At 46.8% G+C, this 18,015-nt stretch overlaps 2 protein-coding genes across 12 annotated transcripts in view; one reads left to right on the plus strand and one right to left on the minus strand.

The window, feature by feature from the left end:
- The window catches only part of LOC139047665 (uncharacterized), a 63,456-nt gene that overhangs the window by 29,235 nt on the left and 16,206 nt on the right, over positions 1 to 18,015 (minus strand). For 10 of the 11 annotated variants that reach the window (XM_070521545.1, XM_070521553.1, XM_070521548.1 and 7 more), the window contains exons 2-4: positions 17,170 to 17,302; positions 15,357 to 15,429; positions 8,083 to 8,186 (exon numbers count right to left, since the gene is read on the minus strand). In XM_070521545.1, coding sequence (XP_070377646.1) covers positions 8,083 to 8,186; positions 15,357 to 15,429; positions 17,170 to 17,302 — 310 coding nt within the window. The remainder of the gene's footprint in view (positions 1 to 8,082; positions 8,187 to 15,356; positions 15,430 to 17,169; positions 17,303 to 18,015) is intronic. The other variant, XM_070521546.1, reaches the window with a different exon arrangement.
- Positions 1 to 18,015, plus strand: part of LOC139047667 (arginine and glutamate-rich protein 1-B-like) — a 90,105-nt gene that overhangs the window by 16,986 nt on the left and 55,104 nt on the right. The gene's annotated exons all lie outside the window — the stretch shown is intronic.

An 18,015-nucleotide genomic window follows, 5' to 3' on the forward strand; every position in this document is an offset into this window, starting at 1 on the left:
AACAGATGGGTTTATCATCCGCTGTGCGCCATTCAGCTGGGTTGCGACGGAGTGGTGGAAAGCTTTGCGTCCGGGAGCGAGCGGTCGGAGAAATTTGGTAGGTGTTGGTATGGCGGACTGAGCAGAGAGATGGAATGCCCAAACTTGCTATTTCCCCCCGAACGACCGCTTGTATAAGGGAGATAGCGGGTACGCTTTCCCGACAGTCTGAACGAACGGGAGCCGGGGCCATGGCCTCAAGCTCACGGCGAACGATGCGCGTTATTTCTTCCGGTCCTGCGGGCTGAACGAACCGCGGCGGGTCTTCGCAAGAAGATGTCGCGGCGGTATTGGGCAACCGGTCGAAAGTTTGAGTGACGCGGCGGCCCTTCGCTTGTTCGAAGCGCCGGCACTCCTTAATAATTGCATCCACAGTGGCACAATCCTTACACATCAAGAGATTGAAGGCATCGTCTGCAATACCTTTCAATATATGGCCAATCTTGTCTGCCTCGGTCATGTTGTCATCAGCCTTGCGACAGAGGGCCAGCACATCCTGTATGTACACGACATAGGATTCTGTGGACGTCTGAGCGCGGCACGCAAGTTCTTTTTTAGCTGCCAGCTGACGACCGACAGGTCTGCCGAACAGGTCTCGCATTTTTTCTTTGCAAACATCCCAGCTCGTTAGGTCAGCTTCATGTGTGTCATACCATTGCTTCGCAGTTCCCTTCAGATAAAATATTACGTTTGCAAGCATCATTGTAGGATCCCACCTGTTGTTGTCGCACACTCGCTCGTACATCGTAAGCCAGTCCTCGACGTCGACGTTGTCCGTGCCACAAAATGTTCCCGGGTCCCGTGGGTGAGTGAGGATGACCGTGGGCACGGGCTGCCGAGGCGTTGTCGCTTGTGTCGGTTGATTTGCCATTGTGGCAGCAGGTAGATGACGTCCGCTGCGAAGTTCCGTGGTGGTACCCCGCACCTTCCACCAAAATGTTGCGGGAAGAAAGCAGGCCCACGAGTGTAAAATAACTTATATTTACAAATGATGGATATGGCGTTCAGGCAACCGCCAGACTTCGTCTTTCTCTAGTCCAAATCAACGTCTTCCTTCACTTCACCGTAACAATATGGACACTCTAGGCGCATTCCTGCCGTCGCCCTCATGTTCCGCAAAAAAGTCCAGGGGCGATAACATCGTGACCGCGCGCCGCATGCTGCATGTGCGAGTGAAAGCGTGTGGGGGGGTGGGGGGAATGGGTGAGCCGACGATGGTGGCTCTGTCTTGTATGCACAAGGGAGAAAAGTGAAGCGCAAGCGCGCCGCTTTCCGTCGCGCGCTATACATCGGGGGGGAGTGGATGGGATAGGGGAGGGGTCTAGGATTCTATGAATCTGTGATTGCGCAACATGTTTATTTGCCTTGTTTGACCCATTATATACGGTGAGTTTTTGTTAGATACGCAGATTTATTGGATACTTATACGTATGTTTAGATCTCTTGTTGCGAGATTTTGTGCATACGTGCAGTGAACTTTGTTTCCAGTGGCACTTTCTTGCCCTTTATCAAGCTGTATCTAATTGTATTTGTAATTGTATTTGTAATTGTAAGCTGTATTTCTAATGTACGAGGGCAGGTGTGAGGATAAATGTTGTTTAATGCGCTCATACACTGGGTTGAACATGGTTGCGTGACGTAATGGACGCTCCAGAAGTTGAGCAGCGCGGTGCCGTGAGGTTTTTGACAGCTGAAGGTGTTTCCCAAAAAGAAATTAGTCACCGTATGGCTGCCGTGTACGTTGGACATTGCATTTCATTGGCCACTGGGAAGCGTTAGAACAAACGGTTCAGAGAAGGACGTGAAAGTTGCAAAGATGATCCCAGACCAGACCTAAGCCATCGTGCAATCACCCCTAACAAAATTGCAAAGGCTGATGAGCTGATGACACAAGAACGGAGGATAAGCATCGATGAACTGGCAGAGCGTGTAAACATCAGTCACGGTTCGGTTCACCGTCACCGTTCCCGCCATAACTCATGAACATCTCAGTTATCGGCTCTTGTGTGCGCAATGGATGCCCAAGATATTGAACCACCGCCAGAATACGGATAAGTTCGGCGCTGCCTTTACTCATCTGATCCGGTATCACAATAAGGGTGACGATTTCTTGTCTGCAATTTTGATTGGAGACAAACCATCATGCCACTACTACGAGCCTGAAACACGATGGCAAAGCTTACAATGGAAACATTCGAATTCGCCACCCCCAAAGAAAGCAAAGGCCGTCATTTCCGCCGGAAAGGTGTTGTTGACTTTTATTTTTTGATCGTGAGTGGCCATTACTGATAGAATTTGGTAAATCTTGAGAGACTATCAATTGTTTCCGATATTGTGAAACGCCGGATCGGCTGCATGTCGCAATCAAGAACAAACTACGTGAAAAATTGACGAGTGGGGTCATCTTGTTCTACGTTCTACGACAATGCCCGTCCCCATGTCGCTGATGTGGTTAATACAAAATTGGCAAAGTTCAAGCGGGAAACGCCGCAACATCCGCCATACAGCTCAGATCTGTCACCTTGCGACTTCCACATTTTGGGGCAACCGAAAAAAACAGCTCAAGAGAACCAGATTCGTCTCGGACGATGACGTAAAAGTCAGTTGCAGACGTTTTGAAGTAACAACCCAAGGAGCTTTATGAGACGGGCATTACGCGACTCATTAGTCAATGGAACTAATGTCTAAATGCTCATGGAGGCTACTTTTAAATAAAGTACCCCATTTGTCATATATTCGCATTGGTTCACTTTCATTTGACTCGCCCTCGTATATTCTGCAGAACTCCTGCTTTTTATACGTGCTCCCTGTTGCGACTATAATTTCTGTGCAATTACTCAAGATACACGACTGGTGACAGCTGCTCCTGCGTAATACATTGGAACAAATGACAACGTCACTGAGATTTTTCACTGGCCGTTGAATATGTACAAGAATGTAAACAAGGATCTTGAATTACAAAGTTTCACTAGCATACTTGTCCTCAACTTGTTCATTTCATGGCCTTTACATTTTTCATATCAGTGGCATGCACTGCTTTGCTGGTTTCGAACTGATGTAGTTCTAAAGTTCGTGTGATATTTTCTTTACTTACTAAATAGACAAAAAAACATGGAAGCATTGACATCAGTTATGTTGGGCACAATTTTGGGCACATACGAGTTTAATATTTTATGAAAAAATACATATTTTACTTGTGTTGACAGTGCGTAGCGTTCAAGAATTTGTTTGCAGCATCTTTGGCAATGGCAATGCAGTTATTATTCATGTATTTGAACCCTAGGCAAATTGTTTGAGAGGAAACTATTAGCCCCGAGAAAGAGGAATGGCGCCCTCTCGCGAGTGACGTCACGGCCAGGACGCCGCTCGCTCCGGCTCGCTCGGCTGCCGCGCGCGCTCGTTCCCTTCGTGTATGCTTGGGGTATAGGTGGCTCGAGCCGCACGTATTGAAGAATAAGTCGGCTTCTTTCAGCTGCAATACCTTAACCACAGTTTCTTCTTCAAAATCGTGTGAGTCGAGAAACTTTGCGACTTGGATATCGCAAGCTAAGTAGCGTTAAAGGGGTCTACAAGTTTTTGCAATGCATATATGCGCCGTGTCTATCGGTAAATTTTGACTAAAAAAAGAATATCTGCAAATTCAACGCGCGAAGTTGTGTATGATGCTTCGCTAAACACTTAACATTCCTTTAGTATTTAGCTATGAGAGGTATTGCATTTTACGTGGAAGAAAAATTTGGTAATTGGCGTCAACATGTTATCCGATGTTAGAAAGACACTGCCCAGCGAAGCTGTCATCATGATTCCTATTACTCTGGTGTGTTGTTCTATTCAAATATGGCCATTCATTAATGCGTAAAAAAATAGGCGCGCATTTCTTATGAAAATGTTTGCTGCTACTTTCATCCCCCTCTGAAACAGGCCTCCAAAAAACTAATTGCTCATGGCTGCTAACACGACGGCGTGTCATGTAGAGTATTTACATAGTTAATTCACAAGCACCATAGTAGCAATCACCTGAGAGAAAAGTTTCGTTGTTTAGATCGACAGCCACTCAATTGAAAGTGATGAAATGTATCATAGTGGCCCTCAGTAGCCTTTATCGACAATATGGCACACCCCTGATCACGTGACGGTAGCAATCGACTGTCCGTATGGCGAGGCACGCTATGTTCGCGAAACCCATCAGTTCACTTCAACTTCGAATTAAAACCATAAAGCATTTTTTTACAGCGCCAACTGGAATGGCTAAAGTATTCTCGAGCTACTACTACGCAGCTTAGATTGCCTACAAAAGGAAAATTCAAGAACCTTTTGTCTCACCATGTCTCGATCCAGCGTTATTTAATTATACAAACGGATAACTATTCGCTTCGTCGGTACGTAAGAGAGAACCTTGCAGGCTAATTTAAGTTTGCTCCAATCCAATCGCAAACATTCATAAAGAAAGCACCACAAGCCTTGCATATACTTTCACTTGATTTCTGACCCTCCACCGGGGGAATTTCGATATCTTCAATATGTCCCATACTACTAGTCATTGACGCTTCGACTGCTTTCTGGCTGCAGCTATGCGGTCCAGCAGGCATACTTCACTAAAAAAATTGGGCCGAGCAGCCTGTGTCAGTTTGCCAAACAGATTCGTCATGTATATTCCTCAAGCAACAAGCACCAGTAAATTTCTCAAGTGAGTTTGATTTGATTTGATTTATTAATTTACATTTACACACACACATGTACAGAGGAGTAGTAAATGGAGGTGGATGAGGGAAAAAAGCCGCACAGACGCGGCTTGAGGTAATCTCACCCTCTTAGGTACAATATGGCTGCATGGGGTAACACATCAAGCGCCATATAAATTACATTTATATAGTGGCCATAAAACATTGCAGTTACACAATGTATGAAAGCACAGTGAAATATTTCCACGATAACAATGCAAAACACACTGCGGCATTGAAATAAATAAATGATATACACTTGGTAACATAGACAAAAAAAGAGAAACATAACATGCATTATTAATCATTAACAAACGCCCTCTAAAGAGGTGAGTTGAACGTGTAGCACGGAAAATGGAATATATATTGGTACATTCCTATTTGTACTCTGTAAATAGCTGTAAGCCGTCATTAACTTTACTTCAAGTTTCCGCCGCTTAAAAAAAAAATGAACACGTGTAGAACCGCCTAATGTTGACAAGCAGTTAAAGAAGCAAGTGAGGCGTGTAGAATCTAAGCTCCAGTATTAGTTAAGTCCTCGTGCTACTGTCGAGCGTTTCTGTGAGGAAGTGCAAAAATTCGATATTATACCATGAACTACTCGTCGTGAGCTAACCTGTTTTAGCGGAATAAAATCAACGTAACTGCTGTAGAAGTCATATATAGCCAGCTTTGTGACATACTTGTTGCACCGCGGCAGGTATGGTATCATAACTGGATTCCTATAGGCTATGCTTTTGCGATTGTCTGTCCGCGTATGAAAAACTCGCAATGGGCTGGTCTGCGTCGCTTCGGCTGGCACTGTAGCGTTGCCTTCGAGAGCTGCATTGTTGTCTAAGAAATTAGCTCTTTGAATAAATGTTCGCAAAGGAAGACGTCATAAAAATATATTTGAACGACCACCATAAGTATACAAGCAGAGAGAACGAGGGCGAACAAACGAAAACACCGCAGAAAGCGCCCGTACAACGCACGAACTGTAGCAGACGACAGGCGCGAGTCCGTGCCCTGACGTCACGCGAGCGGCGCTCGCAGCGCCGCTCGCGTTCGTTCTCGGGGCTAATAGCTCGGGCCCAACTCCGACGCGGCCTATTCAGATACTTGTAAAACGCAGAAACGATTTTCTGAGATAACTCCTGAGTCGCTTTTAATTAAATTTGTTGCATTTGAGAGAGCAAGTTAAATTCTAGTGTCTGTTGGAAGCGGTATTTCGATTTAGGGCCCGAACTTTGTTTAAAATATTTTTTAAAATTGGAAACTTCGAAAAAAAATAGAAGCATGAAGTATACAGATTAATAGCTCTGCACAGATATCGCGGTTCTGTAAACGGCATCCATTACACCATTCAAAGCGGACAAATTCGATATGTCTATTTGAATATTATGTGAATTGGTTAGGTTATGCACAAGGGTTCTGCAAAAGCCGTATTTCCATAATACTTAATTTTCTGAGACTCATGCGTAACATCAGTTTTGTCTGCTGTAGATGTACTACTATTATGTGCAATTCACAGAATTGTGATATCAATTTTCATTGCTGATTTACAAAGTTGTAAACTTCATTGTTTCATTTTCTGAAAATTTTCGATTTTTGCCACTTTTCAATAAAATATTGTTTAGAATGTAAGTTTTTTTTTAAATGCAACAAATCTCATCAAATTTGGTGACGTGGTAGCCGAGAAAAACGAGTTCTCCTTCTACATGTATTTAGAGAGGAGCATCCGACCTAATGTTTCCTCTTGGGAGGCCGAGCTGCATTGTGAGCACCCCTCCCCCCCCCCCCCCCCCCGAACGAAATTTCTGGCTATGCCACTGACGCCTATGGCTGCAGCCATGGGGAAATTGTGCTTGTGGCCTTCCTCGGCCGTGATTTGGTGAGCACGGAGACCAGCATACGTGCTTACATGTTCCGGCGTGTATGAGGTTGATAGACACATGGGTGGAAATGCCCGCAAAAGTGGCTGCCGGACGTAATGCCCACGAAACCGACTTGTCCATATTGAGGTAAGGCAGGTCACCTAGTGTGAGCCACACATTAGCAGCCCCCGAAAGAAACTTGCAGGTTGGAAAGGAGTTAACGCTAAAATGCGGATTAGCCCATGTCGCTGTGTTGGCTGCGGCAGCAGATGCATGCGTCACCCTATTGCTTCGCAATGTAAGTTGCTCATCTTTAACGGCGACTGGCTCTGAAAAGAGGTGGGACACTCTGTCCAATCTGCTTGGGCTGCTGGTTGTCGCTCGTTACCAGACCGCCATATGCAACGACGATGGTGAGCCGTTTACGAGCTCGTGTCAATGATTCCAGCGTATCTCTACATGCAAATTTTATTTCTGCTCTTGCACGAGAATGTACACTGCTTGTCTTCTGCCAGTAAAGTCGCACGTTCTGTTCACTCACTCGTGGCTTGTCCGTATGGGCGTCAGTAGCGGCTCTTTGGCAATCGGAACGCACCAGCTACGCGGCAGGCCACGAGGCCTGCCGCGCAGCAGGGCAAGGACAACGCGCACCAGCGCGCGCTATACCGGCGAGAAGCGGTCACATTGGATTTTACTCTAAAGAAAACTTCTGCTTCCTGTTTGAGCAGCGCCATCCGCTGCTTATTTTCGCACCACCGTGGAAGGTGCAGTTTCCCTTCTGCTGCTTCTTCATTCGATGTCAAGGCGTTCATGCGGCGCGAGACAGACGCGCCGCCGGGCGGACCTTCGACGCAGTCGAGCCGAGCAGGCTGCCGACAGCACTTTACTCGTGCTCGAATTTATCTGCTGCGCTTTGGAGGCGCGGCGCAATGACATGCCAAAGCAGCGGCAGCACGGAACGTCCCCACGAGGGCAAGCACGCGCGCTCCCCTCTGCCGGCGTTGTGACCGCATGGTTCGTGCGAACGAGAAGGCGTTGACACCGTGCGTGTTTCGTTAGCTAGTGTTTACCGGAATTTATGGTGCCCATAAAACTACGCACGTTAATTCGTGCAGTATACTCTGTTAGCCCTGTCAGTAGCGACCTCTTTCTCTTTTTATAAATTAGATTCTTTTTTCGGTAAGCAAAACACTGCAGAACTTGAAATTATTAATGGGATGTGCTGTACTTAATTATGCTGAGCTCGAGGGGTTTATATAATGCGACGAAGCTCGCGTTGTGCACGTGAAATGCTTTATCGTTCTCGATTGTATTCTCATCACCCACGGCCGGCCGATTCCTGTGATGACGTCGCGGGCGCCGTTTGCACCGTGCCCACGGAGGAGCGCGAAAGGGCAAAGAATGGAACGAGATCCTCGCACTACCGCGTTCCAATATGTGGTAGCCTCGTGCTCGCGTAACCTCACCGGTAATAAGGTAGAAAGCCACGGCCAGGACAACCACGCTCAACAGGATCACAATGATGGCCACGGCACGATGCTTCCAATAGCTCCAGATCATCGTCGTCGTGCTGTGCGTAAATATCGACCTCGTTAGGATTCGCGCGGTGCGCCAATTGTACTGGTATCGCTAGAGAATTCAGTGAAAAAAGACGATGCGACACAGAAGAGAACTCACAGACACGGCGCTATGTTCATGTTCTCTCCTATGTCCGTGTCTTGTGCGCGGTATACCTATTATATACCGAGATGCCAGTAACAAGCCCGCATTGCGACACAAGAATGAATGGACATCACGAATGAACTCCGCACGTATGGCTTTGGTACACACGCACCTGTGAGTAAGTCTATAAGAATTTGCTTTAAAGGGAAGCTAGTGAGGAATGTTGGGTGTGTATTGATTGCTCTTCTTCAGTGCGAAACGGCCCCTCTTACCGCGAGAGAAGGCTTGGTATAAGGTCGGGAAAAACGCAACAACGAAAGGCAGGACGACGCTGCTCGGATGTTTTACAGCGTAATACAGCCCAGGCACGTATCCAAAAGTGGGCCCCGGGGGGGGGGGGGGGGGTTGGTTGAGCGGGACTACAGGATGTCTGTTACGACTTGAGAAAGAAATGTCCGACCACGGTCAGTGAGCAGTTTCTGTGAAGCACCGTGCTGCAGAATCACGTCACGTAAAAGAAAATCGGCGACATCTGTGTCGCAGCTTCTTGGAAGCGCTCTCGTGATGGCGTGGCGCGTGGCGCAATCTGTCGCCACAGCGACTCACTTGTTGCCAGACGTGGATAGAGGAGAAGGGCCAAGTAAGTCCAAGCCAACGCGAAAGAACGCTCCGAAGGAATGTAGAACGGTTGAAGGCACCCAAGCAGGCCTGAGCGTCGATGGTGTCTTTCGGCTCTGGTATTTCTCACCCACCGCAACGTATTTCCGGACGTAGCGGGCAAGGCCTGGTCAAAAGAAGCGTCGGCAAATCCGCTCGTAGGTGCGAGAGACGCCAGGATGACCTGCCGTTCGTAAATCTTTAAGTTCTTTGAGAAAAGCTGACCGGAGGTGCTTAGGAATGACGAGGAGTCGGGCAGGGAAGTCGGGGCGTACATTGTGGCGGTATAATACACCATCCCGGAGAACAAACAGGTGAAGGGACGAATCAGAAGGTGAAGATTCCAAGCCATCATTGATGGCGCGCAAAGTGGCATCACGGCGTGGCTGGGCGGCAACATGTAGCAGCTGAGAAACGGAGAAAACGCAAGCGTCGGTATCGGGGTCAGGGTCGGCGGGTGGTTCGTCCACTGGATAGCCTGATAAAGAGTTTGCGTCTTTATGTAATCGGCCCGACTTGTACACTACTGCATAGGATTATTCTTGCAGTGGCAGAGCCTAGTGACCAAGCCGGTCGGTATAGGCTCACGGTCACGGTATCGGAGTCGGTCTGTAGTCACAAATGTGATTACAGAGAAGTGCGTTCCATACAAGTACGGGCGGAATTTGGAAACCGCCCAGACGAGAGTCAGGCATTCACGATCTGTAATCGAATAGTTGCGCTCCGCTGCTATGAGGAGGCGGCTAGCGTATGCGATAACGCGATCTTGACCCTGTTGGCGCTGGGCTAAGACGGCTCCGATACCGTGACCACTGGTATTGGTACGCACCTCTGCAGGAGAGGACGGTTCAAAGTGGACCAGTATGGGCGGCGTGGTGAGAATGTTGGTGAGGTGGGTACACGCGGCAGTTTGAGCGGGGCCCCACACAAACGGCACGACCTTCTTCAGAAGATCAGTAAGAGATGGAGCAATCGCTGCGAACTCTTTAACGAAGCGTTGGAAGTAGGAGCAAAGTCCTACAAAACTTCGGACGTCTTTGACAAACTGAGGTACAGGAAAAGACTTGACAGCACCAATTTTCTCCGGGTCTGCATGGTTGATAGCGGAAGCGTCGACGAAGAGGCCCAGCACTGTAATCTGCGTACGACCGAAGCGACACTTCGAGAAATATAGTTGGAGTCCAGCCTCGTGGAAGACTTGAACAGCTGATAAGCGCTCAAGGTGTGTCTGAAATGTAGGCGAAAATATGAGAACGTCGACTAGGTAGCAGAGGCATCTTGATCATTTGAACCCTTGAAGCAGAGTCCATCATACGTTCGAGTGTTGCTCGGGCGTTGCATAGATCGAATGGCATAACTTTGAATTTATATAGGCCTTCAGGGGTGACGAACGCGGTCTTCTCTTGATTATTTCCATCCACAGAAATTTGCCAATAACCAGACCGAAAGTCTATTGATGAAAAGCATTTGGCACCGTGGAGACAGTCGAGGGTTTCGTCGATGCGAGGCAAGGGGTAGACGTCTTTCTTGGTAATGCGGTTTAGATGACGATAATCTACGCAGAAACGCCATGTGCCACGTTTCTTTTTAAGAAGCACCACGGGCGACGCCAAAGGGCTCGACGAAGGTTCAACAATGCCTTTGGCAAGCATCTTGTCCACTTCTTGAATAACCTTACGCTCTGAAGCAGAAACTCGATATCCATGGCCCGCGATGAATAGGACTGGCATCGCCAGTATTTATGTGATGCTTAACAATTGAAGTCTGGCCCCATTGGCGATTGTTGAGGTCGAAGATGTCGTGGTAGGAAAGCAAATTGCGACACAGAGCTGCTGCTTGTTCAGGCAATAGGTCCGCAGCAATCATGGGACGAAATGTTGCGTCAGGGCAAATAGCATACTGTGGACATGGTGAAGAATCTGTGCAGACGTCCACTGAAAACGTCGTGACGTGGTCATCCCATATAGCACGCAGCGTTGCAACCGATATGCCTTGGGGTGGAACTTGCTTTGTCAGGCCAAAATTGACGACGGGGAGGCATGTCCGGTTATCGGCGACGGTGACGACGTAGTGGGGCACAGTGATATTGCGCATCAAAAGGACACCAGGGACACGTGTGACGACGTAATCACCATCGGGCAAAGGAAAAGATGATAGAAAATCGACGAAAGTCAAGGCTTTAGGTGACTGGCGGACGAAGGCGGTCGTACTAAAGATGTTCGACAGTTCGGCACGAATATGCGCGAGTATATCGAGTAAGTTCGAGGCAAAGGGTACGGGCAGAATAGTCGATCAAAGCTGAATGCCCCGTAAGAAAGTCGAGTCCGAGGATTAGGTCACGGGGACAATTGGTCAGCACTGTAAAAGGAACAGGAAGGTGGCGGTCGGTGATACTTATTCGGGAAGTACACATTCCAATGACGTCAACAGTGCTGCCATCGGCCACGCGTACGGCTCGTGTTGTAGCAGGCGTGAGCACCTTTCTCAGTCGACGACGGAGGTTACAACTCATTATGGGCACCTGGGCTCCAGTATTTATTAACGCCGTCAAAGGGACACTGTCGGCACGAACATCAAGTAAGTTGTGGTTCGTTGGGAGCGTCAATGGAGGATTTCGGTACGACGAAGATAATGCAGCACTACCCTCAGGAGCAGCATGGTCCAGTTTTCTGTCCCAGGAGCTCCGTGGAGAGGACGGGGAACGGCACCCTCACACAAAAATGTTACGCGAACGAAGGAATAAGAACTGGAAACTATTTACGCAGGATAACTGCAGCGCTGGCCAGTTCAGCCGACAGCTCGAGAGTAATAAGAGACCGTTTGTCGTCTTCGTCGGGGCGCCTGCGTGCATCGTCCACAAGAAACACGCAATATGCATGTATCGATATTGTCACGTCAGCAGCGAAACTGTGAATGGCGAAACTAACTCTTTATCGGGCGCACTTGTACCCAGAAAAAACAGGCTACACTCTGAGCACAATGGTAGCGGCGAAGTCGGCGACCGTCAGAAACGCGATGAGCGCGCGTCAGGGGAGAGAGAGTGTGTGTGGCTCTTTATTAGAAAAGTTTATTTTTGCCGGCGCGTATACAATTACTGCTGGCATGCTACTCTGTATGGGTATGGGGAATGGAATTAAATGATTTCAGAGTTGAAACAAAATTTAATAAAGAATAAAAATAAATATGAAATGCGCAAGTCGACCTGATACTATAATATTCGTAGGTAAGATGACGGGTAAACTTAGGTTTTTCTGTATGAAATGTTAAGAATCTTTAATGCTTTCAGATTACACCAATTTCTGACAGGTATTCGAAGAGTAAATCCAAAACTCGCCGGTGTTTGGAAAGGCTGTGCATTGAACCTAAGATGCTGGGTAGTGTTAACAGATTGTGGCAAATATTTTCCATTTGTGGCTCAAAAAACTTTCTCTCGTCGTGGTACGCTGGGCATTGAAGTAGTATGGGCTCCACTGTCTCTAAGCTGCCACAGTAGGCATTAGTGGTGCGCCCTATGCGGTACAGATAATTGTTTGTGTTTGCCACATTCAGTCGAAGACGATGATACAATGTCTTTAAGTGTCGCGGAAGTGGTCGTGGAATTTTCGATCTCACTTCTGGATCAATATAACGCAGAAAGCTATCTTGGTGAAGCCGCAGATTCCGCAGGCGGTCTTTTTCTTGATAGTCTTTTTTTTTTTTTGGCCATGTTCGAAGCGTCGGCTTTGGTAAAAAATATTCCGAAATTTCGGTGTTGGAGCCTCTTTCGGGCAGCTTGATCCGCGTCGGCTTTTATGCATTAGTCATCGAATGTTCCAGAGTAATCGCTAGTGCCTGCGTCTCTTCCAGGAAGTGCTACACAACTTGCGTCGCGCATACGATGAGATTACGCAAGGTTCGGTGACAGACAGAACCATCGATGGCGTTCGTGAAACTTCCGGCACATGCTGGCGCGTCCTGCGATGACATTTGTTAGACGCTGAGAAGCGGTCACCCGAGGAAGATAAGCAAGTACACGTGTCAATATCGTAATCAGTGCGCATGGCATAGAATTGTTGTTGAGTGGTTTAGACTCTTTTAGACTCGTTTAGATTCTTGTGATCCTGACAACTTACCTACAATTCTTTTTTGATCTTGTGCTGTATCAGTATCGCAGTACTTGAAGTCAACTTACGAGAAATCACTTGTGGAGGCTTACCAGACGACCGGAAAATCGATATTATTTTTCCTATTCATAAGTATGGCCCTCAAAGCGATGTGGCAAATTACCGTCCAATATCTATAACATGTGTTCCTTGCAAAACTTCAGAGAATATATATATATATTTTTTTCACGAACATTGTAGCACATATGACTTGCAAAACTTTAGAGAACATATATATATTTTTGACGAACATTGTAGCACATATGAATCGCCATTCTCTCATTACGCCTTGTCAGAGTGTATTTCGGAGAGGTTCTCCTGTGTCACACAGTTCACTGAATTCACGCATGCAGTTGCTTCTGCTTTAGATAAACGACTTTTTGTTGACTGCATCTTTCTGTACTTCAGAAAAGTGTTTCATGTGGTACCGCATCATGTACTCGTAGCCAAAATGATCATGCACAATATTCATTCTCAGATTGTCTCTTGGGTCACAGGTTATCTCACATTACGCCGAAAGTTTGTGGTTATAAGTGAGGCTCAGTAGCATTTACAGACAGTTACGTCCGGTGTGCTTCAGCGTGTTCTGGGGCCCCTGTTGAACCTATTATACATAAATGACATTACCAAAGGCGTGACATCGCATATCGGGCTATTTGCAGATGGCTGCGTTTTGTACAGCGTGATTACTGCAACAGATTAGGCTGAAATCCTTCAGAAGGACCAAGATCAAATCTATCAGTGGTGTAATCAATTGCATATTCAATTAAATAAAACTAAAACAGTTCATGTGACGGTCATTCGCAAAAAGGACACCTTTAATTCTTGGTAGAGTAATAACAATCAACTAATAACTAAAGTCAGAGTTTAAATATTTAGGGCTATATTACAAAGCCGAACTATCGTGGCATGCACGAGTTGACACTGTCGCTGCTAAAGCGAGTAAAGCTTTGGGTTTTCTCAGCCGTAACTCTCGATTATTCAGCCAATCTACACGCTATATTTACTTTATAAAACACATGTTCGATCAATTATTGAATATGTGCGTGTAGTACGGGACCCTCCCACAGTGCGCGATACGGAGAAGCTTGAAGAATTTAGCCGCTCGGCATGTTTCAATAAAATGCGATCTAAAATTCAGTGCGGCAAATGTCAAGAAAGAATTAATGCGGGAGACGCTAGAGAGTCGACGAAGACTTCGTTTGAAACTTTCCCACAGCATCCATCACGGCACAGCCGGTACGCACAGGGAGAGATACTACATTGATACGTGCACTTGTTGATCTTTCCACGGTGACTTCTTTCCACTGGCTAACAAGTCTCAAACGTACTCGTTGGGCAGGCAAGACACGCCTGCTCGTATCAGAAGCTTCTCGAATGCTACCGACAGTTCTATCCGTTGTCTTACCGAACCTTGTATAATGTAATTGTATGCGCGACGCGAATTGTGCAGTGCTTTCTGGAAGTCATGCGGGCACCCGCGATCACGCTAGAACCTACGACGGGTCGTGCACAGAAGCCGAACCCGCAGGTCAGATGATCGGCGACTTTGCTCGCCGCTGTCGTTGTGATTGAGCGTTACTTATTTTGCTTGGCACAACTTCACTTAATCAATAGTTGAATTTGTAACTCACAGTTTTAACACTGCGTCGCTCTTCACCGTCGCAGCGTGACAATATAATGCAACCCCATTACCGGTCACTACGCCATAGAGAAATGAATGCTTTTATCTATGATTCCGCCATATGACGCTCTGCGTCGCTCTGCGTCGAATCGAAGCAAAAAGCGTCGTCTACAGAATTTCAGAAACGACGACCTTCGACTGAAACTGCGGTCGAACCCGTTCGCAAAAGTTCCTCCGAGAATTTCCCGTTTGGCTTTGTTACTGAGATACTGGAAACAATACTGGTTTGGTTTAGTTCCGGCTCAACTGAAAATAACTGTTAGGCTCCTTCAGTTCAGTCGCGGCTCGGTTCGACATGGGTTATGCATGCTCAGTGTCACCTTCTTGCGGGTAAGAAGAGTGTGGTGGAGCTTGTGTAACTTCGAAAACATGGATCTTTCATACTCCTCTAAACGCCACAATTTGATTCAGTTAATTTTTTCCATTAAGCTCTACTACCTTCACCCAAATCGGTTCAGCATTTTCGATCCCAAGGTCACCGTTTCTGAATAGGGAAATCGGAACCCCCCTCTGTATTGCGTGGGTGGGGGAGGGGCGCCGGCCTTTTCTGTGAGGTGTGGGACGACGACCACGACGATGGTGGTGCGACACTTACCTCGGCGTCGCCGGCTCTTCCTCCTTCCGTGACCTGATGTCCGAGCGGTACGGGTTTTGCACCAGCCCCCATCCTGTGCATTCCCGAGAGACAAACGGCGTTGCCCTCTCACCCCATTTCGCCTTCGCTGTGCAACCGGCCGCAATAGTTTGCTGCCCACGGGATCTGAGAAAAGGCTGAATATATCCGCACCCTCACTATGCAGCCTGATATTCGCACTTCGAGCCTCTGTTAGTATATGCGAACAACATCGCGATGTACAGTTTTAGGGGTTAGTATTACAGGCTGCTCGGAAATTCAACGTTTTCCGAGATTCCGTGGTCTGTAAACCTTTCTGGTCGACTGTGCATGCACACGTTTTCTTTATGCAATTGTTGTCCAGCAGTTGCAAGGAAAACAAAAAGACTACGCCCACCCAATCTGTCACCGTTTCAGTTCATTGGGCAGACTATTGCTGTGTTGAAGGTACTGATGTATTTGGCGAGATGTCGACGTCAGCAGTAGCGAAGGTGTGGGGTTTCCTTCCCCGTAATGTTTGTAGTCAATAAATATTAAGCGGGGGATTTTAAGTGCACAAAAAAGGAAAACACGACATGACCGACTCGAAATTAATACGAAATTTAACTGTTCTGTTATTACGAAGACTTTCTAGAAAGTGCACAATGTATCGTTGCACCATATTCACATCTCTTTCAACGAAGGATGAAGCACATTGAAATAAATTTATGCAAATCTGGCACGTTCCGCGTAAGCTGTAAACTTTTTGGTTCACTTCAGGCGCACTAAGAGATTCAATTTAGAGAACTGTGATGTCTGTTTTTAATCCAAAGTTGCATATTCATAAATTTCGTGCTTCCATTTTTTTTTTGTACAGTAACAATCCCTGGCATTTTTTGTAAAAATCGTGATGCTCTAAATGAAAATTCTGCTTCAGCAGTCGGTAAAACTTTTTCAGTTTCTGTTTCTCAAATGCAATGAATTTCATTCAACTCGATTCAGTGGTTGTCCACTGAGAGCGTTTCACGTGCATTTAAGAGGAATAGTGTTGTTGGCACTGAGTTAAAGCACGTCGTTTTGGATATGTCTTAGTAGAGGTAAATTATCCATGGTGCCTCCAAGAGCTGCCTCCATGTGCAGACGCATGCGCAGTACCGTCGCCCCTAGTTCTTGCGTACGCAAGCCGCTTGCGTCCCCAACACTAAAACTCTCTGTTGACTACTTTACCGCGATTCGTCTTCCGTGACGGAGGAATGGACGGGTTTTCTCGTTGGGTAGGCATATGAATGCTTACGCATTAAAAAAAGCTACATGGGCGAAACTTCTACACGTCTTACTGCGTCAAGTAGTCCCGCCAAGTTTAACATGCGCCTTCTGTTTCAGTTTCTTGGAGCAGATAGTAAATCAGCTTTGCTTGTTACTTGTGACAATCTCGTATTCGCCAAGGCGCGGGAGCTAAAAAAAAAAGAAAATTTAGATCGAACATCCAGTGGCGTAATTTGCCTTTATTCACGCACGTGCTGGGGTAAGTAACCCTTCATTGCCGCAAAAAGTTTAGTATCCCTCATCCTCCAGCAGACCGTACCAAATTCTAGCGCAGTACATGAATCGTAAAAGCAAATAAATATAGAAAGATATACGTAAATAAATAAATGTTTGTGGAAGTTTCATTTCGCTTGAGGCTCAAGGGAGGCTAAAGGCAAATACGTAACGTATCTCTTATATCATTGTATTGATTAACATTGACAATCGACTTTGAGCATAATGATTGAAAGTAGGCGCTAGGGTTGACAGGCTAGAGTTGTGAAGCTCTTACCAGATGGCCTCCTTGACTTGTTGCCCTGTGCGTTGAGTTGTTGGTTCAGCTCCCACGCCGGTGGCAACGGCCTGGGGGCGGCTGAGGGCGGCTTCCCGGGCGCCCGGGGCCCGCCGGGCGGCGACGCCATCTCCTGGCACAAAAAATGAGAAGGCGTGGGAATGGCGTTGTGTTTTCATCGCTATTATATCGCTCTTCGTTGTCTTCTCTCTCCCTAGTTCTTGTTTTGGCTTATGTTACTGCTTACATCATTCGAGATTGCCTTTTCGTTTCTTGGCATCATGTCTTAGACTAACCTTTGACTGCATTTTCCTGCTGTTTTATTAACGCGAAGCTTTCTCTTACTTTCCCCGCGGGGTTTCGTATAAGTACGTGAGTAACGCACCTCCCCGAACACATGTCCTTGTCGTCGTGACACAGACAGCCGACCGCCAAGTTCGGGGGTTTCACGTGCCAAAACCACGATCGGATTATGAACAGGCGATGAAGCTGTGCTTGTGTAATACCCCACTATTATTACTATACTACTGCTATCTCCTCAACTCAAACAAGCTTCGCGTAATTAAGTTTCAGCATTTTTAGCTCGCCTTTTTTTTAACGTTGAGGTAGGCCGGGCTTACGTGTGTAGAGGCTTGCCTTTTCAACTGATTAGTTATTGCGATGACAGCCAATGCTATAACGGTGTACACACGCCATGAGAAGTACGAATAGTACAGGAACAGCAACGGCATTCAACGTGTTTCCTGGAGGTTCAAACAGCTAGTAATACCAACAACCGTGTCGAACATAGTTTACGGCATTTTACTACAAGATTTCAAAAGATTACATTAGGTTCCGACAACTGAA

Source organism: Dermacentor albipictus, chromosome 7 (genome assembly GCF_038994185.2).
Source record: "Dermacentor albipictus isolate Rhodes 1998 colony chromosome 7, USDA_Dalb.pri_finalv2, whole genome shotgun sequence".
NCBI classification, from domain to species: domain Eukaryota; kingdom Metazoa; phylum Arthropoda; class Arachnida; order Ixodida; family Ixodidae; genus Dermacentor; species Dermacentor albipictus.